This window comes from Aulonocara stuartgranti (assembly GCF_965226115.1).
Source record: "Aulonocara stuartgranti genome assembly, chromosome: 7".
Lineage (NCBI taxonomy): Eukaryota > Metazoa > Chordata > Actinopteri > Cichliformes > Cichlidae > Aulonocara > Aulonocara stuartgranti.
Window position 1 is genome coordinate 5172990 of NC_138945.1, and position 22213 is coordinate 5195202.

Here is a 22213-nt window from a genome sequence, read left to right on the forward strand (position 1 = left end):
TTTTTACAAGCCTGTCAACACGATCAGTGCTCATCATTAAATCTCTAGGTTTTTATTAAAGTGGACGATTCTGCCTTTAATTGTGCGCCTCTTCCTCAGACCCCCTTACATCATCATGTAGTGTTTATGTGTATGAAGCATTAAAAATAGGGACACAGCTGTGAAACTCTACAGTGCAACCACCAAGTCAAAGACCACACCGTAAATTTTACATTAGTTTTTATTGGTCAGGTCTTCCAGCTACCTTCCCTTTATCAGATATCTAAAATTTATTTATGTCTTTAAGATATGTTTTATATTCATACAACACTGATGAAATAAGAATTACCAATGCATATTACACAACATCAGACAGTGAACCAGCTTTGTGGAGCGCAGACATGAAAACTGCAACGAGGTCAAATGATGGGTGGAAACCAGCACCAGAAACTACAGGTGCAACTAAAAGTTCAGCCTCAGAGTCATCCATAGACGCTCTGCAGTGGACGGACAGGTGTAACTTTCAGGTGTGCAAAATGAAGCCAGTGCGAGTCTTAAACCTGCCAGCAGGAGGCATCTCCTCCGGCCATAAGTCTGTGTGTATGAAACGTCATCCTTTGGCTCCATTGGTCTTTGAATTTGTTAAACTTTTTAAATACAAGTTTATTATCTCAGTTACAAGCTTGAAGTCATATTGAATGCAACGTGAGAGCTGAGAGATGAAAAGGCTGTGAATGCTTTGCAGACAAACAACACTTTACTTGAAGTTAATGACAAAGCACGGCGCGTCATTTCTAAACGCAGGTTTCGCTCCAGCCATGTTTGCAAGCCTATAAAGCCAAAAATAGAGTGGGACCTCCGTGTTTATTAACCCGATAGTTCTCCCGTTGTTTTAAAATTCATATTTAAATCTCATGACACATTCAGAAAAGATTCTGTTGAATTGTAAGTTTTTCAATCACTTTATGGTGATTGTTTTGTCACATTTTTAATTTTTTTAATGCTGTTTTTTTTTTAATCCTTGCCCCTATAAATATAGTTTTACTTACTTAATTACTTTTTTTAAGTAAAGACCTGAATACATCCTTCAGCCCTGGTTTTAAGTGTGTTTTCTGAGTAGCCAAGAAGTTTCCGTTTTAATGACGATTTCATCCTTTCGGCTCTTTACTGTCCATTTTTTGAGCTCCCTAAAGTGAAATGGTGCAATGCACTGAAGTGTAAATCCCAGTTATCACAGCTCATTAATAACACAAAAGACACAGCAGGACTCGCGCAAAACAACTTAATTACAGATCTGTGAATATTCAATTCCCAATCACATTTCATGAGGGATGAGGTTTCCCAGAAATAAAAATCGCAAATAAATAGCGAGCTCTTTATTATTGTGGTTAATGAGCCCATAATTAAATGTTAAACAGGATTTAAACATAAACGTTCACACGAGTTTAATACAATTCAAATAGCTTTACTTTTTAATTAAATGTCACATAAGGACTCGACTGCACCCCAAGACACAGGTAGTAAAAATAAAACACTGAATGCTAAAATTTAAATATTGGATTAGAAAAAGAAAAAAGAGAGAAGTTCACCCACAGCTGTGAACTGCAGTCACCTCCCGGCCGCTCACGCTTGCGCACGCTGGCTAAGACGGTAACGCGACACTCCGGTCATCCATGTTGCACGGTGACAGACCAGCACATGTGCAAATCTGAGTGTGCAGTGACAACAAAGTTGGCAGGAACATGAAACTCTCAGTGCTAAATATACACCGCAGCTGAGTGTGAGCAGCTTTAATTTCCCGCTCAACCATAAATCGATGGTTTTTCAACGTGATTGTTGTCACCTTGTCAACTATAAATAGATCAACAACCAACGATGACAGAACAACAGTGAATCAATGTTATTTCAATGTCAGTGTCAGGTTTCATCGGTATTTCAATGTTGTTTCAACATTGGTTTTGTGTTGACATTTCCATCCTGACGATTCTGATGGTTCAGATGGAAAATCAACATCTGTTCAATGTCTCCTTGCTATCTGGGTGCGGTCAATATGTTTGACTTGTACCATTACATCATTTATATTTAGCTAAACTCATTCACAGGTTATTATGAATCAGGGGGAATCAGAAGACTGTTGGAATATTTTATTAGTGCTGTCAGTGTAATATTCATAGAATAACTCCCACTGAACATTTCAGAACTTAATGGGTTTGAACAGAAATGTTACATTTTTAAAAGTTCAGTGAATTAATAATAATAAATAACGAGGCTTCGGTTGTTTGTGTCTCTAAATTGAGGAAATATTCATTAAGGTTTTATTAATTATAAGGTTGTTTTGTCATTAATTGTATTTTGTTTATATGTTGTTGTTTTTTCTGACGGTATTTTAAAACTTCAAGTAAAGTGTTGGATTTTTTGAAGCAGTTCAATGAATTCGTGTTTATCCAGCACAACATCCTGTGCCGAGAGACTACCGTCGGGCTGGGGCAGTCTCGGTAACATCCCGAGGAGTGGCGCCGGCTAACATTCACGTGCTTATGATCAACCTTCAAGCCTATCCTGGGCCTTCTAACGAGTATCTTTTGTCTTGTGGTGAACATTTCATACATGATATGATGAGCAATACAAAGAATGCGGGTAAGTATTCTAGTCACAGGATTACTGCGTCTCTTTCTCACTTCCACTGAACATAAATATCTGTGACAACAAATAAAATGGAGCATGACTGTGTCACATAATGATTGGTTTGTGCATGCGTGTGTGTGTGTGTGTTTATTAACAGTGCCAGGATGATGAATGGTATCTGAAGTGGCTTTAATGTACATGACTGTTATTCAGATTCGCGGCAGTGTTAAAGATAATTCTCTCAGTAACTGGCCTTGAAATGGAGATCATGATAAAGTTCAGCGTTTGTTTGTTTGTTTGTTTTTTACATCATCCAAGCATCTGGGGAAAAAAGTTTGTTTATTGTAGCAAACTCGCATCATAAATGAGCAGTTTTAAGTATCAAAAGCTGATCAGAAATGCGAGTGCCAAATGTGTAGGTGCGTTACCTGTGTAACACATGTAAAGGCCAATTTCTGAAGCACTATGCACCAGTATATGTTAAGCCCTAATGTGTCGGTGTGTTTGGGGTTTTGTGTGTGTGTGTGTGTGTGTGTGCAAGCGTGTGAGAGAGAAACTAGTAATCAGTTATGCATTAACCCTGTGCTGTATAAAAGGCCTTGTAACCAAAGGTGTTTTCTCCGCTGTAGGCCACGTACAGAAAGCCGTCCTCGTCCTTCTCCTTGTCGTACAGCTGGCCCATCGTCAGACTGAAACACAGTAAAAACCGAATAGTTAGATGATGCACAAAACAGAGTCAGTCATGTCTACAGGCTTTACCTAAAGACAGATTCGACACCATTGCATTACTGCGCCGAGTGTTTATGCCACCTTCATCTTTTTGTTTTGAGAGGTCATGAGTGTGAGCTTCTGAATAACATGCTGGAAGACGGCTATCGGATATCCTGGTTTCTGACTCATATCATGACCATAATTATTAAATTAAATTTAGGTTTTACTCAGTATCACTTCAAACTACTTTGAGTTAGCCCATTAAGTAATCAGGAACGTGAAGTCGCAGAGCAAAGAACCTCAGGAGTCGCCCCCTGCTGGCAATTAAAACAAATGCATATTGTGGAATAGATTCACTTTTAGGCCAACACCGTATAAAAAAAGGCCTGGGCAACAAACACATTACACCGACAGAAGCTCCTCGGCCTTGGAAACCCGTATCATTAAGCTCCTGGTGCACAGTTAATGTGCTGATGCCACAGGACTGAAATTCAATGAGACTGAAAACCGGATTCAGAAGCTGAGCCTGAGGTGTGGCCCAATACTAGCTATGTGCATTCTTTATATACAGTGCACAGATATATCAAAATCCTTCTTGAAGCAACTCTCACCACTCTATAGTGACCTTGGTAATTCCACCCAGCAGTTATTTGGGCAGCTCCACCCTTTAAATGGAGGAACAGATATAAAAGTAATTTGAAACTGTAATCTAAGTACCAGGATTTAACTGCATGTACTGAGATTTTGTAGACACAAGTTGATATGTGATGATAACTTGTCTGTGGTTTTGGGCATTTGACAATCATTCTAGCAAATGTTCCTCCTCAGGGTTCATGCGGGAGATCTGTGGATAGACCCACTGCCAACCCAAAAGGGCAAACCTGCTATGGGCTAGCCTAGTTTAACCCTCAAGGCCCAGATCGTGGTTTTCTGTGGGGAACCAATGATGGGTTTGCCTGCAGAAAACCTGCACTTTTCACACTGTTCAAAGTTAAACTGCAGAAGCAGAACTGCAGACCGTGTGCCTTTAAAAGTAAAAGTTAGCTGCAGCGTTTACTTTAAAGGTGGGAACTGCGTCGATTTTACAACAACAACAACTAGTAATTACTGAGAATTACCTGGGAAATCTGCCAACCAGTCTAGCATTGCACATTTCCTTAGCAACCAGTGGTTATGTCATGTCAAATATGACAAAGACCTGAGCAATGTTAAGCCCTACTGTGTCGGTGTGTCTAAATTTCATTAGACTCACTGTCAAATCTGATAAAAACTACAGGCCGTCTGTTTAATACCTTCAATGGGAGCGTGAGGTTGAGAGCTCAGCGATTACAGCCAGATGCATGTTTTTGTAACATGAACATGAACATTCCTCACAACAGCTGATTTACGTGTGGAATAAATTCCTCATAAAAAATGAATTTAAGTTTTAAAAATAAAAAAGAGCCGCTAGTGGTTCTTCCTTCTGGTTCCATTTATCAAAGCTGTGGACTGTAGGAGCTGTGCTTCTGAAACATCTTTGACATCCTCTTGCTAAACAACTACTTGGAGCAACCACATCAGTAGAGACGATGCCAAAAAACGTTGTCCCAGAGCCAGTCTTTTTTGTGGAACTGGTTCTAGATTTGGCTCCAGCATTATTGCTTTGTTAGTGAAGAGGTGGCATACGTGCTGTGGCTAGACTTTAATAAGGAGAGCAGTATCAGCGTGCTACAAAGCACTCAGAAGCAGATTCCTTTGATAAGCTGCCTCTCTCTGATCCCATCCCGTCCCGCCTCCACCAGTCAGAGCAGATGGCTGCACCTACTTGTTTCTGATGGACACTTCTTCCTGTTAACAGGGAGTTTGCCCTCCCCACTTTTGTCAACTGCTTCCTGATAGGGTCCCTTGTGATTGCTGGGGTTTCTTTCTAATAATGCAGGGTTTTAGCCTCACAATATGAAGCACAATGAAGTGACTTTTGTTAGAAATTGGTGCTATATAAGTAAAACCGGATTTAATTGAATAAACGACGAATAGATGAGAGACTTTCATGCTGCCTTATGAAAGAAAGTACAGGAGCATAAAGAGCATAAAACAGCTTCTTCCCATCGACCATCAGGCTACTCAACACTCACACCTAGAAAACTGCTGATCCCTGTGCAATATCTACCTTAAGTGCAAAGCACTATAGTAAAAATAATATATGGTGGAGAGTGATGTGTCATGATTTATAAGATGAATCATCATGAACATAATTCAATGACCACTAACAATTACGGTGGACAATAACACGTCCACGTTAAGTTGCGCTGATGAACTGAATTATTTAACATTAGCTTCACCACTACGTGAGCTACCTGGATATTCTTTGCCTCTCTGAAAGGACTGTGACAGCGAGCTCTGTCTGTCTGGGTCAATTTGAGGAATTTACATACACATTACCTCCTCTCTTCATTTCTTGAGCTTTTTCATGGTCTTTTATGGTTGATGGTGTAGCCACAGAACAGAATTTTCTTCGAATACATACAGTATCACTGTTTTTAGTATTTACAGCTGTTTAGTGCCGGTAGGACACGTGACCCAAGGGCAACTAAACACAGGACAGCAAAGTGTCCAAAGAGGAGCAGTGTTTACACAGACATGACTTCTTTCTGGTGAATGGGAGCAACGCACAGAACTTAGAGGAGAGAAACAAAGTATCGATGCTATCGCACTAATATTGCTCCAATACCAATACCAGCGCTAGTATCGATACTACCGATATTTGGATCGATCCACCCTTGACGCCCCCACCCCTTCTATAATATTCACCTACCTCTATTATTTCCATCTATTCCACTGTTTACCCATACCATTGATAAAGCTGCTAACATTAGGATTAGCCCCTATGTACTTGGTGTTTTAAATTATGATAATATATTACTCTTTTATTCTTGTTCATGTTTGTCTGTATACACCAAGTTCAGCTGTGCTTCCAGTTTCTTTGTTTACTTAACCTTACAACAACCATGAAGCTTATTCCATCTTAAAACTGGTGAAAGTTTTGATTGAGGTGAAAGTGTAGCTTCAGACTCAAATGGAGCTGGATAAGAAATACTTCTACATACGATCCTGCTCATCAGTTACACAAGATGAATGGTTAAACACATTTTAGGTAACACACAGTGCGCACATTACAGCTTTGATAACGTCAGGCTGTTGATCCAGGGTAAAATGTGGCTAACAGATTTTAAACATATTTATTTTTATGTATTTATTGCAGAAATTTTGCTGTAACTATGTAATGAATTCTGGCGATATGGCCAAAAACCACTAAACTCGAATCAGTTAATTCTTGGTTCCCAGGAGACATCTGAGTGAGGAGAACAGATGCTAAAAAAATCAACGTAACTCACATTTCTTTCTTAAGCTACAACTACAGAGTACAATTCATGCAATTCAAAGTAAATATTAACAATATACAGCATAAATATTTATTTCAAAGGTATTGTTAAACTCAAAAAAAGTTCAAATCATCTAACACATTTACATTCAATAAAATTATCGAGAAGAATGAGTTGGCACAAGGTTTTTTGGTCTCTGTGGTGCACACTCATGAGTTTGACCTTTAAATCTACTGACTTGCTGCAGAACGCAGCGCACTCTCACCTGGACTGGGGGACCGTTTTGTCAACGAAGAGGAAGATGGCTTTCTCTGAAGGCAGCTGGATGCGTTTCCTGATGATCCACATGAACTGGGCCACAGTGATGTCAGAGGGCACCAGGTACTTCCTCTTATCTATGTCCACTATCTGAGAGCCAGAAACCTTCTCCACTATCACCTGGAGTGCACACATTAACAGACAAATGCATTCTTACACACTGTGGTCATGCTGTGTGTGGGCCACAAATCTCCCAATACTGTAGCAAACACCTGCACTCCCTATCTGAAAGCTTCTGGCTGACCATTAAGCTTAGCCTTACAATAATGTCTGTGAGTGAAGTTGTAAGAACATATGTCACCAGTAAGCCCTCAGCAGCAAGGTACTTGTAAGGTTTTAAGGTGCGTCACAATCCATGGCTGATAGTCCTTCTTCTATCCACGCATGTTTTTATTGCATTTGCAATTTTCACTGGCTGAATGCAACACCAAACGTCACAGAGCCATAACTGTGGCCCATCCCAGCTGCCATAGTGCGAGAGGTAGAGTGTGCCCAGGTTGTCGCTGCGTCTGTGACGCACAACATCATTAAAGGATTCAGACAAAGGAGGGAAAATCCCACTGCACAAGGGACAAGGCTGAAAACTAATTTTAAATTTTGATCTCTGGGGTCCTCATGTTCTACTGCATTAGAGACAGACATTGCTCTCTATAGTAATCACTGCATGGGCTTAGGAATACATTAGTAAACCATGGTCAATGGAAAAAATAGACAAACTGAACAGACCTAGGCACTCTGCTGGGGCCTAACTTAATTAAGACAGACTGAGGAGAAATGGAAAGTTGTCCTGTGGTCATTTTCTGCCCGGATAGGCAGAAGAAAATGGATGGTGGTCTGGTCAATCAGAATCTCAAATTCTTTATGGAAACCGTGAATGTTGCATCCTCCAGGCTAAAGATGAGAAGGACCATCCTTCTTGCTACGGGCCTACAGCTCTGCTTATTTAAACAATGCCAGAGGACTGCACATTTACCCAATCCTGATGTGAATTTAGCAGGTTTTGGGTGACTGCCCTCCCCCACAACTCACCGGTACTCTGTCAGGATATTTGTTGCGTATTTTGGCTGACTCCACACATCGGTGCTCTGAAGGAGAGACAGGAAACAAACAGGAAGTCAGAGATTAAAGGGCTGAGCGAGGCCTCTTGGGATTCCTCTGGCCTTTCAAGCCAAGGCTAGTCAGATATATCGGCTCAAATGCACATTCAAGCACAGCATTAAGGTTGACTGCAGTTTACGCAGACAGAGCGGCGGATGCCTTCTAACATCAACTCACAGTGTGATCATGTGTGTTAAAGTGGACACTTAAAGGCATTACTGTCACAGATCAGTAGTAAGTCACATCAGCAGCTTTTATTAAGTGATTATTATATCAGGAGGAGGAAAGAGCATCTATTGGAGGAAAGACTGCATGCAGCAGGGAAAACAATGAACAGAGGTCAGAGAGGATGAGGTGATGGGTGAGAAGATGTGTGCTTCATTTAGGTGCACACTTTCATTAGCCCAGTTAAGAGGCCTACTTTTGCTGTGTGTTTCTTTAAAAAGGAACTTCGAGATTATCTGAAGAGAGTATGGAGACAAAGGCTGAGGAGCAAAGCCGTTCCAGCAATCTAAATTTGGAGAGAACTTTACACCAAACTCAGTTCCAAATTCTGGCACATTATTAATAAACATAATAACACTTACACTGTTTGTGTTAGGTGTTACCAGCTCTGAATCACTGAGGAAGCCCTCTTCAGTACCCATTTAAGTTATAAGGCCTAGTTAAATAGACCCTGGAGGGGGTTACCCAGCAGCATGAACCAACACAAAAAGTTGTAGCCCTACTGCATACAGCCGAATTTGCCACAACAGTCCCTGACAGCCCTTAATCATGTTATTACCACAGGGTTTTAAGTAGTGATTACATATAGGCAAAGCAACATTAAATTGTGGGATTTTTAAATGCATTTTGGTTAAGAACATGCATGCAGTGGAAAAACACATTTCGGGGTAGGATTGATTGGATGCATCAGGGATATGAAAGGTGAGCCGGATTTTGACAGCGGTCATAACACTTGCAAGAATAATCTTAGCATTAGTTGCTAGCCATGCAGCATCAGCCATCATGGATTTATATGCTGAGGCAAGCAATACATTTCTACACCTATATGGGATGAGATGGCAACAATGGATGCGGAGAAAAAGACAGAACGGAGGGTGCGTGACATGACAAGATCTCTCGTTTCATAACAATCCAAACCCCTTTACCGAGGGAATGGTCCTCTTTAAACATCCATTTCATCTTTGCTGGATCCCCGCACTGACGCGTGACGGCAGGGTCGAAAGGCGGGCTTCTGAATCTGCGGATAATGTCCAAAAATCCAGACAAAAGCGGTCAAAACAAAACGTCAACAACCCCGCTGAGCCAGGAGCTTTCAGCTGTCCGTCTATCAGGGAGGTGACGTCACTGTCTGACACAGGGGAGGTGCTGATGGTTTTGGTGCTGCCTTCAAGTGCTCTCAGTCCAGCTACGAATGCAAGGGTGTCAACCATAAGGTCCGGGGGCCATCTTCGGCCGGGCAAAGAGTGTAATCAGGCACATTGGGGGGTTTTGGAAAATGTGAAAGATGACAAATATTGGACTTTTAACTGTATTTTCATACCTTTTACAGCTTTTCCCACCTCATAGCCATTCATAACAAAGTAATTAAGTAACAAATAAGCAATTAAATGATGCTCTACTAGAGCAATTTATTGATTTGCAAAAAGTCCACAGACAAAAAATTAAAAAAAAAAAATTAACAACTAAAACTTTCTGTTATGTAATTACAGAACAGTCTGGGCAATGAGATAGCAGAATTGCTTCTCTAATTTTACACATGTATTTTTTTTTTACAATATAAGCCCAGAATCATTAAGGCTGGTGTTACTTTTTCACTAACTACAGTACAAAAACGTTAACATGTAGAAAAACCGATTTGGACTATAAATGTGCAGTTAAACCTCTGGTCAATGACAATAAGCAGAGTTTCACTCATCTGGCCCACTTAAGATCAAAGTGGTCTGCATGTGGGCCACAATGTAAAATGAATTTGACATCGGTGTTAATGCATAATGAACCCATCCAACCATCCATAATAATAATAATAATAATAATAATAATAATAATAATAATAATAATAATAATAATAATAATAACAAACACAAAATTATCTTTAATGATGATTTATTTTCTATTGTGTACAATTATATATTATGTAGCAATTAATATCTTATTTTAAGATGAAAACTACCACACAGAATTTCATTATGTGACTGCATAGTGAAAAATAAAGAATATTTAGATTGGCATGTAAAGGGAAAATGCAAAATGAACAGAAAGTGATAGAAAAAACCCAACAGACACGTGTTTGCAGACATACCCAACTGAAAACATAGGCAAATACAGGAAGTGGCCTGAAACGGGTGCAAATTGACGAGATGCAAAAAGACACAAAGTAAGAGACACAAAACCTCCTCAAAGAGAAACTAAAAAATAATCAGAGACCCCCCTATCCTCAAAAAGATTGAAAAAAAAACCCGCAAACAACTTGAAACAGACACAAAAAGGGCCGCAAAGCGAAGCAAACTGATGAAAACGGTGATGAAATTATTCAAAAGTCAAAATTACAAGAAATAAATGCACAATAACCACAAAAATATAGAATCCCTGCCTGTAATGCGTTTCTGCTTCTGTACACGTTTTGTGTGTGTGTGTGTGTGTGTGTGTGTGTGTGTGTGTGTGTGTGTGTGTGTGTGTGTGCTCCTCACCGTGCTGGTATCGCGTGAATGCAGCACAAACGCGAACACTGGCAGCCATGGTAACCGCCAGACGCTAAACTAGGAAGGAACATGGCGCGGTACTTGGTGCTAACATAAATAGCATGTTAATTCGCTGTGTTTTTGACCAGTGCCCTACTAGACTCACTTCATTACGGAAGCGGTTAGATGACTAAGGGATAATTTGTGGTTGCTTAGCATTTTATTGTCGGTTTGCCCACGCTGATCCTCCGAGGGCTTTCCGTCGGTTTAGCATCTTTGCTATCTGGAAGACTGAGCTGTTTATACCTCCAGCACACTTATGGCTTTCTATGAGGTGTACTCTCACCCGGCTTTGATTCGGTACAAAACGAGCGTGTGCACGAAAGCCACGCTGTTCCTGGTTGTGGTTCTGTGCCTCACCTACATCCCGCCTCTGCTGGTTGCTTACAGGAGCCAAGGTACATTTACGGTCCAGAAACTCTACATGCGCTCTAAAAACTACACCCTTTAACAGCAACACATGCCACGCTAATAGAAGCAAAATATTTGTTTGCACGTCACTCATGGAAAAACACCCGGGTTGCGCCACGCCATGGAATTTTCATAGATAGATTTTGCTGGTAAGGCAAAATCCAGTGGCACTTCCTCTATTCTCCCAAGTCTGCTAGGTATCAAAGCATGGGACAAGCCATGAAGTTTTAAATTACATTTATAAAACTCCCGATTGAAGCTTTTATACACCTATTAAGATTCATTTTGCACTATCAGACTTCATTTATCTCTGTCAGGAATCACAGGCTCCCTGTTTCTCTTATTGCTCTCGTATGACTGTGAAACATGTTAAAACGCTTAATTCATGTCTGCTTTAAACAGAAAACACATAGAAAGCATTGTACGTGGTTGTTTGATTGGCAGTAATTATTTTCACGTTTATTATTACAACTGATAAGCAAGTGGTTGGTGGTGTCCATGTGTAAAATGACAACAGAGTTGAAAACAGAAGCCTTCAGTGACATCATCAAGCTGCTTCTGTTTTCTAAATGAGGATAATTTAAGAAATGTATTTTAGTATTATTTTCACTGACTTTGAATACAGCATGGTTGTTGGAGCCAGACCAGCTGTTTTGGGTCTTTCAGAAACTGCTGATTTACCGGAATTTACTGGGATTTCCCCACACAAAAATCTCAACTCCAGTCTCTTGACCTCCAAGGAGTGGTCCAGCAATTCATTTATTTATTTATTTATTTATTTATTTCAAATGGGTGCTAGTCTGATTTATTTTGCATATGTCTGTAATTACACCAAGTAAGTAGTTGTAGAAAACTGAACAGTTTGAGTGGTACAAATACATGCTCCTTGTTCTCAAACTTGTTTTTAATTTTAGGTTTTTGGATAAAAAGGAGCACTTATGAGGAACAGCCAGTTGTGAGATTCCAGTATCAGACTCTGCTTGTTGCAGCAACCAGTACTAGGGGAGAATATGTCGCCTGGAGCACCTTCCCCCAACTTAACAACATGCTAGGAGCCAACCTCCGGATTCCTGCTGTCACTGTAAGAATGTGTTCACAACACGCCACTCAAATCAGCACGGTGCTTATGTTCTCTGGTAACAAACTACAGCAGAATCGATCCTGTTTTAATAGAAGACATGATATTTAAGTAATGAACTAAAGCACTGTGTTCACAGTTGAGTTTTTTGAGCAGATGACTGGATTGGATTAGATGAGATTAGACAGGTGATTAGAGTTTATGCTGAAATCAGAATTTAGAAGTAAGAAACTTGGCCGTGGTGTAAGCTTCATTTTCATGCTCATTCTGTGTATTTGTGAATGGTGCTTGTGACCAAAGTAGCTGTTAGTGAGTGCATCAGTGTTTTTCATCAGTAGGACCCAAGCAGCAACTTATGGGGCTGAGAAATGAACATGCAGTTCCCCTGATTCCCTTTTGGGGCCTTCTCAAAGAGTAAGGGAGTCTCCATAGACTCCCATTTAGTGCTGTGGGGAGTTTTTGTCAATGTCACAAGGTTGCTGTTGAATTTCGTTTATGTGGCTGAGCCGTTAGCTTGCTTTGAATTAGGAGGCAGCTTTGTTAAGGCGAGTGTGTCCAGTGAAGCAATGTTTTTCAGGTGGGCCAGTTAAATGTAAATTTTGCTCGTTTATCTCAGGATGGTGGTGCATGAGATGCAGCTTCTTGTTCTTGTTTTTAGTGATTATTAAATTTATTTAATACAATATCAATATTTGGTGTCCCCACGTTGATACAAAACTGCCTCACAAAATCAGTCAGTATAGAATAGCTGCAGATTTTGGCATTTATGTATTGGTTTAATATTTTTCAGCTCCAATACGAACTTGTAATAAATGTACAAAAACATTAGGTAAGTCTGCATTGTACCATCACAAAAGTACCAAAAGGCCTCACATGGCAATTACTTTAATTTTCTTATTTCATACAATAATTAATGATTTCACTGTGTGTAATACATTAGAAATGTCAATTATGTTATTTTTCCTCGTAGTCCAGTTGCTCAGTGAGCAGTTTGAGTTTACTGTCATTGAAAAGCTGGAAAACGTATTAAGTAGCGAGCCCTGGTTTAAAAAAGTGTCCGTTCCTGCATAATAAACATCATGTTTGTACTGAACAGTGGACAGATATGATTTTTTTTACTTTTAATAACAGTAGAGTCTGCTTTGTTCTTCTGTGACTGCACTTTGCAGGTGAGAGAAGAGGACCAGAACCAGGATGGGAAACTGGACCTCCTGGTCTTTCAGCTGCAGCTTCCTCTGAAACCCAATGAGCAGGTGTACAGCATTCAGCTGCTGCTCACCTTCAGCTACCAGCTCTTTGTATGTATCCCACAGCATTACCCACTCGCACAGACACTCCATGAATCTGTTAAGCTAGTTAGTGCAAATTAAAGGTTGCACATTGGGCCATAAATAACATGGTTCACCACTAAAGATGCTCCAAAAAGGCACCAACAGCAATAAGATGGCCAAGAGGTCCACGTTACTGACTTTAGATAGTTTAGGTTCGACCTTTCCTCCGTAGGAAACACCTTTTCATCAGACAAGGCTTTCTACTAACTTTAAACCTGAGAAGGAGCCATAAAAAGTTTATTTCTTTCACTTACGAAACTAATGTTATGAAACGTGATAAAACTTGTGAGGTAATGGTGGGGCTGGAGCTAAGAGGCACAGATCACCACGTGATTTTTATCAGTTTTAGTAGCTTTGGGGATTTTTTAAAAGCCTTTTAAGCAGTTTTAAATGTCAATATTTCTCTCACTCTGCCTGCTAAAAATAGAATTAAAGCTGCAAGCAGCGACGAGAGGGCCCCCGCACCCTGGCGTATATCCAGGTGCGCTGCGGGCATAGGTGTCCATGCTGGACACCTATGCCCACTAGGTGGCGATGGAGAATACCATCTAAAGATCTCTGAAGCATATCAGACGTTGAACCACAAGTGAAGACGGGAAATAACCTACTGTGTATTTCCTGTCTCCACTAGGTGGCGCCATAAGTGTGACCTAATATTGGCACACAGATGTCTCTAGACTCGCATCGAAGCTGTGAAGTTTGGGACATACTGGACGATGTTTAGCTGAGATTTGACAATGTCGTGTCCTGTGGCGAATGAGTGAAAATTAGCGTGCCGCCAGGACCACGCCTTTTCGTGAAAATTCAAAAGCTTTGCAATTTAACATCACCGAAGCCTTTAGATTGTACTCACCAAAGCTCATGTAGATCTGATAAAAACCCTAGGAGGAGTTAGCTAACGTACGAGGCCTGAAAATGGACGAAATTGCCGCAAAATTCCACTTTAAATTAAAAATGGCTGACTTCCTGTTAGGTTTAGGTCAATGGGCCCCGGGACTTTTTGTTTGTCTCATGTTATACATGTTTACCAAATTTGACTCATGTAGCTCAGCTATGTGTCTGTAGTACTTCTTAATAATCAGCATCGGTGGCGCTCTAGAGCCATTTTGAAACGCTAAATCGGTAAAATATGTAGATTTTATGTAAATTTTCAGCAGAACTGAGGCGTATGCACAATTTCACGAGTTTTTGAGCCTCAAATAGGCGATTCATTTGCCTGAATATTGATAAACAACAGAGCAGATACAATAACCTTCACACTTTTAGTGCTCGGGCCCCAATTATTACATGTGTAAACACATTTTTTCAGACAGGTAATAAATATTACCTGTTTAATAACAGGTATTTCAAAGTGCTGTAAATAATAAAATGTGGCCTTCAGTGTGACAGCACCAAAGCAGGGCCTTCAGGACCGTCTACGGCTGGTGGTTCAGCTAAAGCAGAGCGTAATATTTGTTGTTGTTGTTTTCCCAGCGGATGTCCACCGTGGTGATGCAGAGTCTGGCATACATGCAGCACTCCTCTTCTGTCCCCGGAGCTAAGCTGTTCATCAGCGGAGACCTGAGGCTGCAGCAGAGAACGCCTTTGCCTCACAGGGGGCTCTACAATATTTATAATGTAAGAGGACACGGGATCACCACCTTTTTCTCTCGCTACACCCTTTAGAGTAGATGAGTGCTTTGCTACCACATTCTGAGCCTGGAGCGGAGCAGAAAGGCACTTTTAAGATCTGATATCCAAAAGCTTCGTGCTTCAGTGGTTAGCGTCATTGTAGTATGCATGTGTTTGGTTTGCTAACAATGTTTGCTAATGTTAAATTAAACACACCAACCACATCCCAAGTGTCTTGCTTTACAAGAAGGGTCATTCACAGCAGAACAGTAGCTTCTTATCTTTTCTGTCTTCTGTAAAGGCGTGTATTTGTTAAGCACTCACTACCACTGTAACAGCCCACTAAACGCGCTTTTAAACTGGGTGTATGCATGATGGTGTCAGAGAGGCACCTGCCCAAATTTGTATCCATATGGTGTCATTTTTTAGAATATGTGTGACTTAGACATCCACAGCAAATGTAACTCCACATAAAACAAAACAAATCTGCATAAAATACTCCTGAAGTATTAATCTAAAGTTTACTTCAATATCAGAGTAATTCAGCTAGTGATTTTAGCCATCGCAATAACCCCGTATAAAAATATATTTGCAGTACACCATGCATCTTTGCTGTGTCAGTGTTAATACATGCTATGGGGGATGATTATACGTTAATGTGCTGTTTTCTCTTCCTCCGCGTTGATGCTAAGGTGTCGGTGATCGATGGCTCCAGCCCTTTTGCGAGCGCGTATGACCTCGAGAATATAATCAGGAGCTACCAGAACAGAAACTGTGAGTTGACAAAGGCGCTGCTCTTGTTTGGTTTAATGTAAATTTAGTCAAATTTTGCAAGTGTGTATTTTTTTTTTCCTGCCACAGTGACCACAGTGCTGTCCTGCCCAATCCCCGTGTGGACTATAGGACGAGCTGCTGCTGCTCCCTTTGAGTTTAAAGCTGAAATCCGCTACCCTGTGGAGGTAATCAGATATCCTTTTGATAAATACATTAAAATGGACATGTTTGTTTTCACATAGAGTAACCTTCAAATAAATATATCTTTGAATACTTTCTATGGATAAGGTTTATTTAAGGTGGGACGCTGCAGACAAAGCATGTTTTTTTCATGGACTGTTCAATTTTGAGCTTCCGAGGTATTTTATATAGTCTTGTCAGTCCTCTGACATGCTTTTGAGATGGTAATACAAAGGAAATGTCCAGAACAAACACTGAGGTGCTTGTTTTACACCTCTGGTAATGCACATGTATGTAAATTACTGTCATTTCCCAATACAAAACTTTAACAGTCATTTTCTTACACTCTGACATACTCTTCTACGTCATTTGCATACACCAGAGTTTCCTGTTTTATTCCTGCCTGTATCGTGATGCTTTGTATGGCCTTTTTGGCTATAGAATATGGATTTCATTGTGTATTTTCTGATTCATGAAGCGATAAAGAGAGATCTCAAACACTACCTCTATAAAAACCTTGAACTCATTTGGGGTGATCCTTCATTTGGACATTTGTGAAACCTCGTAATGTAAAAAATGATTATAAATAATTTAAGTAAACTTTCTGTCAGTATATGTTAGCTCCATGTCTCCAGAAGCCCAGAAACATTTCATAATAAAAAAGAGGTTTATGATAAATTTTATCTCATGTAAGTAGGCTTTTATTGGACATGTTTTCCACAGCAGTACTGTGCATGCATAAAACTAGGAAGGTAAAGGGAGGCTGTAGCAGCAAACCTCTGAATGTTTATTCTCTGAAAAATCAAATATTATTTCATCTTTACTCAATCAGGCGTCACATAGCTTTGTTGTTCAAAGCACTGTAAAATAATTCTGCAAAATCACTGCATCAGAAAAAGTAAGTAAAATGAATGTGGTGAGTTAGAATAACATGCAGTAGCTTAATTAACTAAGTGCTTTAATTTAGCTGGTAATTCAGCTCCGTTTGCATGATATTAACATTTTATGTCAGGAGACTGGGATGTCGTTTTCTTTGTCCCATTCAGTGCTTTACTTATTCACATGCTAAACTTTGCTATGAAGTTTTGGGTGAAAGAAAAGTCAGGTAAAATTAAGAAACTTGTAAAACATGAGTACAGAAAATTTAGAGCAGGGATGTTAAAATCATTAAAGTGACTTAAGTGACTTAAAGACTTGAAGAACTTTTTTGTCATTGTAGTTATACAACAAAATCTGTTTGGTAGCTCACAGAGGCCAGCAGCAATAAAACAAGAAACAGCATAGTAACATAATACAGTCACATTATACAGTGGGCCACATAATAATGGATTGGATTTTATATAGCGCTTTTCAAGGCACCCAAAGCGCTTTACAATACCACTATTCATTCACTCTCACATTCATACACTGGTGGAGGCAAGCTACAGTTGTAGCCACAGCTGCCCTGGGGCAGACTGACAGAAGCGAGGCTGCCATATCGTGCCATCGGCCCCTCTCCAACCCACGCTCAGCCCACGCTCCAACGTTAAGTGGGCCAGAGGTGTTAGACTCCCCTTTCTGTCACTGTACAGAGGTTTAACTGCACATTTAATCCTGGAGATGTCTTAATATAAGAATAAGAAGTGCAAATACAACATTACATTTACGTCATTTTTCTGCACAGTAGAGAAACAGATGTGTAAAAGTTAAAAGAAAAAGTTCTGGTAGTTCATTGTTCTAACATGTAATTATCCTGAAAAAAAACCTCTGTCATTTAATTGTTTGTGTATTTTATTTAATTCATTTGGTGTAGTGTGAATGACCTTAAAAAAGGTCATTAGTAGTAGCAGAAGCTGTAAACCGTGCCAAAATACAGTTAAAAATTAAAAATGTGTGCCGTTGCATTCACATCTGCCAAAGCAGTCCAGAGGCCCAGACTGGAGTCTTTGTTGGGCTGATTCTGATTCTAATGTTTGACACCCCTGATTTTGGGGTGTGGTGTCTAATTTTTGTCATTGTTTCTGCCTTGACTTCTCCCTCCACCTATCGCCCCGGCTTCTGGGAAACCATCAAATTTGCCTGGATTCAATATGTCAGCATCCTCCTCATCTTCCTCTGGGTCTTTGAACGCATCCAGAGATTTGTTTTCCAGAACCAGGTTCTGACAACTGTCCCAGTCCCAGTGGGAAAACCTCACATGTCATGATGGTAGTGCTTCAACCTCCTTATGCAGCCTGCCCACAATCTTCTTTTTCCTTGTTCTTCTTTGAACTTCTTTCTGCTGTTGCCTCTCGTGTGTTAACTCAGGTTTACAGTTAGCAGTAAGTGCTGCCCCATCATCGTCCAGAAAACCTGTTTTGGTGATCTGAAACACATTCACACATTAGGACCAGGCAGCATCCTCGCAACATCAGTACAACCAGCACCCATGCTGCACATTCAATTTTAAAACTGCTTTGATATTTGTTAGAAAGCAGAATCAGTCTGTCTTTTGTTGCACGCAGGAACTTAAAAAACAAAAAGTAGTGTCTGAAAGGTTAGACACGTTCGAGGTTCCTTCTTTTGTGCAGAGACAACAGTGCACGTAGCGCTGATTGACCTGTGCTGGCACAACTCAACAGCTGCCTCTATACGATAAAGCGCACTGAAGTTATACGACTCACAGGTGTCCTGTTATCTCGAACATCCATGGGCGTGGCAGTGTTGAAAACAAACTGTCTGCTGTAGTTAGGAATTTGTAGTTGGCAGTTTGGAGATATTTTTTGTGAGAAACAGGAGTTTCTGTATGAATGAAATCCCATGTAGCAAATCTTTAAGATTTTAAAATTTTATTGCTTTTTTCTTTACCACCTGAGGAGCAATGGAGCAACCTCCTCTAATAAAGCTGAATAGTTGTTTCTCTGAAAAGTGGATCTTTTTCTTTCTGCTGCTGTTTTCTAGCAACTGTTTAGGAAATATGAGAAGAGTTTGTGCTATTGTGTGAGTGTATGTGGCAGAATCAGTCTTTTGTGTTGTGGCATAATGGATAATAAATATTTTTTACAGTTTTAACTATGTGTGTCTGCTTTAACCATAACATGTGTGTGATGATTTCCTAAGAAATGAAAACTAAAACCTGTTTTTTTTTTTAAGTATTCAGACTTTTTCTGAAGCAACCTGTTGTTTTTTAATGTTTTGTGACTTTTTCACGAAGCCATAACCCCAACTCACAACAATATTTATCTTAAGACACTTTATATCATAGGGTTAATAACCAATGAGCTAATGATCTCCTGTGTGAAAGCACTTCAAAGGAGTTCACAACAACCGAGCTAATGGAGGGCTGCAAGTAACCGGAGATCATAAATGTGCAATCCTAGCATGTGAAATACCAGAAGGAACTAAGTGTGAGAAAATGAGATAATGTTAATCATGAGGTTCAAAAGAATTAATGGTTAACCGATCCTATCATCAGAATATTTAGACAGAGCAAATGGCCAACACAGCTCGAACTGGCTGAAGGATGATTCTCTCCCTGTCTTGGAGTTGTCACAGCCCTAATCCTCAAGATTAGGACAGAAGAATTTTTCTTTGTGTGTTAGGAAGCATTCCTGGTGGTGCAAAAACCAGTTTCTCATTAACATTTACTCTTGGAAATAAAAAGGTGACAAGCATTTCATGTTTTATTACACGTCCTTTAAGCTTTGGTGCTTGGAGGAGAAGCAGTGTGTGTGTTGCTGGTTGGCTTGACCGATGTTTTTGTAGCAGTCCAAGCTCCTCTGTGTCTCTCCCCTTTTGGCCATTCAGGGCTTTGCACAAACAGCAGATGTTTTTATTCAGTGTGCGTACAACATGGACAGCCAGCAGACTGTGAGCAGAGTGGTTTAGAATGGCCAACTTCACTTTCAAGCCTTTTAATATGTCACCAAGTTCTCACTGTTAATTGCAAAATTCATGAAACACCCCCCATTTTTTTATTTGTTGATAAGATAATGGGAAATTGGAGCAGCGATTTATTGATACATCTGCAAACATACATGGAAATACAGATTATAAGGCAAAAATAGAGTCTGTATAAATCTAAGTTTGAAAGTCAATATTTAGTATGACAACTTTTTAAACCAATTATATAGATAGTTTGGCTTCTTGACAGCATTGAGAGAATTCCTGATCAGGCTTCAGTAAACAGTAGATGAATTGGATCAATTGACCTCTGATTACCTCTGTCTCTGATGTCTGTTATCCCCATTTTTTTTAAGGACAACATTTTCAGATAACCCTTGTGCACTTGTCCGGGTTCCTTAAAACTTTTAATGATACAGGTGCAGAAACACTGTTGTTATTTTGGGCATTTTTCATAGATTTAACTAAATAAAAGGCAACAAATGATGTTTTCTGAGATACACTGCTAGTAACAAAATGCCTAAAGATACAATTTAAAATTGGTTCTTTGCTAAGTTGTCTGTTATGTGTAGTAACCACACTGGTTTCTACACACACTGATTTCTACACACTGGAAACCACACTGGTTTCCACACATCAAGAGACTGAGCTAGGAGCCTTTTGATGGTTGAATGATTTACAGATCGGTGTTCAGTGGATTTAAAAAAGTATTTCCTGAATGCTTAACTTAAGAACACTTTTACACATTACAGGAAAATCTGGCCCATTGGGAACAAAATATGCAGAAACAAAGGGTGGCTCGAGACATTTGCACAGTACTGTATCTTTCACACTATTAGCAGGCTCTGTAGTTACTTCATTTTGACTTTGGGCGTATAGGCTGCAGTACTGCACTCTCTTCCTCCCTGTGACTCATCCACCAGGGAGAAGTTTTTTAATGTGTCCATGTGTGTTTATGTGGTTCTGTGCCTGTACCAGAGCATTAGCTCATTTAAACCAATCAGTCAAAGTTTGTGCTGGACGAAACGATTTAGTAACACCCAAGCAGCTCAGCAACTTCATCTCAGAAAGATCATGTCTTAACCATTCTGTGGGTACTACCTTTTATTCGTTCTCAAGGTCAGATTATCTGAACATATAAGTCTTGGCTCACTTCCTGTTGATGTCATTATCTTTATCATAAACGTGCTGCATGCTCTTAAACAAGAAAAGAAAAGGTGTTTTATTATCAACTAAACTTTACCCAAGAGACACAGAAAGGACACGCTGCTGCTATATTTGGTTAATGTTTCATATTAGTCAATTAGATTCATTATTATAAGGATGTTTTTGCATCACCACAACAGCACAAACATAAAGTAGAATATGTGACTGGAATATTATACCTGACGATCCTAACTTAAAGCCTTAAAAAAATCAAATGGGTGCGTTTTTCTGACTAGGATGCCTGTTTAGCTTAAGAGAGGTGGACTGCTGTCCTCACAGCCTCACAATTTTTGCTCTTTATTATTTCATTCATTATGCTGATGATTTGTGACTTTCTATGCACTGACAAAGTACAGGAACATATTTAAAGGAAGACGTTAGCAAAGAAAAGTGGGATAGTCAAGGAGATGAAGAAAGTTGGCAGGAATGCTGAGAGGGTAGGTGTACGGCAAAGAGAGAGGGTGCCAAAGGATAAAGGCTTATGGGCATTGCATGTGAGGCTGGGCACTGAGGAAAGGACGAGGCAGCACAGACACTGAGCTGGAAAGGATGTGTACTGAGTTAGGGTGGTTTCGGATAGAGATCATAATGTACTAACAAATGAAGAGAGTGTGCTGAGAAGATGGAAGGAGTACTCTGAGGAGCTAATGAATGATGAAAATGAGAAAGAGAGGAGGATGGATGGAGGAAAGTGAGTCAGGAAGTGCAGATTTCACATATTACACTATGAAGAGTGGAAAGGTGGTTCAGATGGCATGTCTGTGAAATATGAAGATCTTTAGGAGAGATGGCTTCTTTTAAACAGATTGATTAACATAATTTTGGTCAGAGGATTCCTGAAGAATAGAGAAATCCAATTTCAAGTTCAAGGGTGACGTGCAGAGCTGCAGTAACTTTGGAGAGATAGGGGTAGAGTCCCAAGAG

The 22213-nt window shown here is 40.0% G+C and overlaps 2 protein-coding genes across 3 annotated transcripts; one reads left to right on the forward strand and one right to left on the reverse strand.

The window, feature by feature from the left end:
* Nucleotides 1–202: 202 nt before the first annotated feature.
* gabarapl2 (GABA(A) receptor-associated protein like 2) lies at nucleotides 203–9466 on the reverse strand. Its single transcript, XM_082541990.1, has 4 exons — nucleotides 9245–9466; nucleotides 8025–8080; nucleotides 6943–7115; nucleotides 203–3293 (listed from the first exon to the last, which is right to left on the reverse strand). The coding sequence occupies exons 1-4, from the start codon at nucleotides 9276–9278 to the stop codon at nucleotides 3179–3181; spliced, it is 378 nt and encodes a 125-aa protein (XP_082398116.1). The 5' UTR covers nucleotides 9279–9466; the 3' UTR covers nucleotides 203–3178.
* An 885-nt stretch (nucleotides 9467–10351) lies between these two features.
* Nucleotides 10352–19252, forward strand: tmem231 (transmembrane protein 231). 2 transcript variants are annotated; one of them, XM_082538173.1, is made up of 7 exons: nucleotides 10352–11235; nucleotides 12163–12329; nucleotides 13496–13624; nucleotides 15131–15274; nucleotides 15961–16042; nucleotides 16130–16227; nucleotides 18299–19252. In XM_082538173.1, exons 1-7 carry the CDS (start codon nucleotides 11097–11099, stop codon nucleotides 18326–18328), a joined length of 789 nt encoding a protein of 262 aa, XP_082394299.1. In that variant the 5' UTR covers nucleotides 10352–11096; the 3' UTR covers nucleotides 18329–19252. The 2 variants fall into 2 exon arrangements, with proteins under 2 accessions (XP_082394299.1, XP_082394298.1); XM_082538172.1 differs by having other exon boundaries at nucleotides 10353–11235; nucleotides 16130–16235; nucleotides 18245–19252.
* Nucleotides 19253–22213: the final 2961 nt, after the last annotated feature.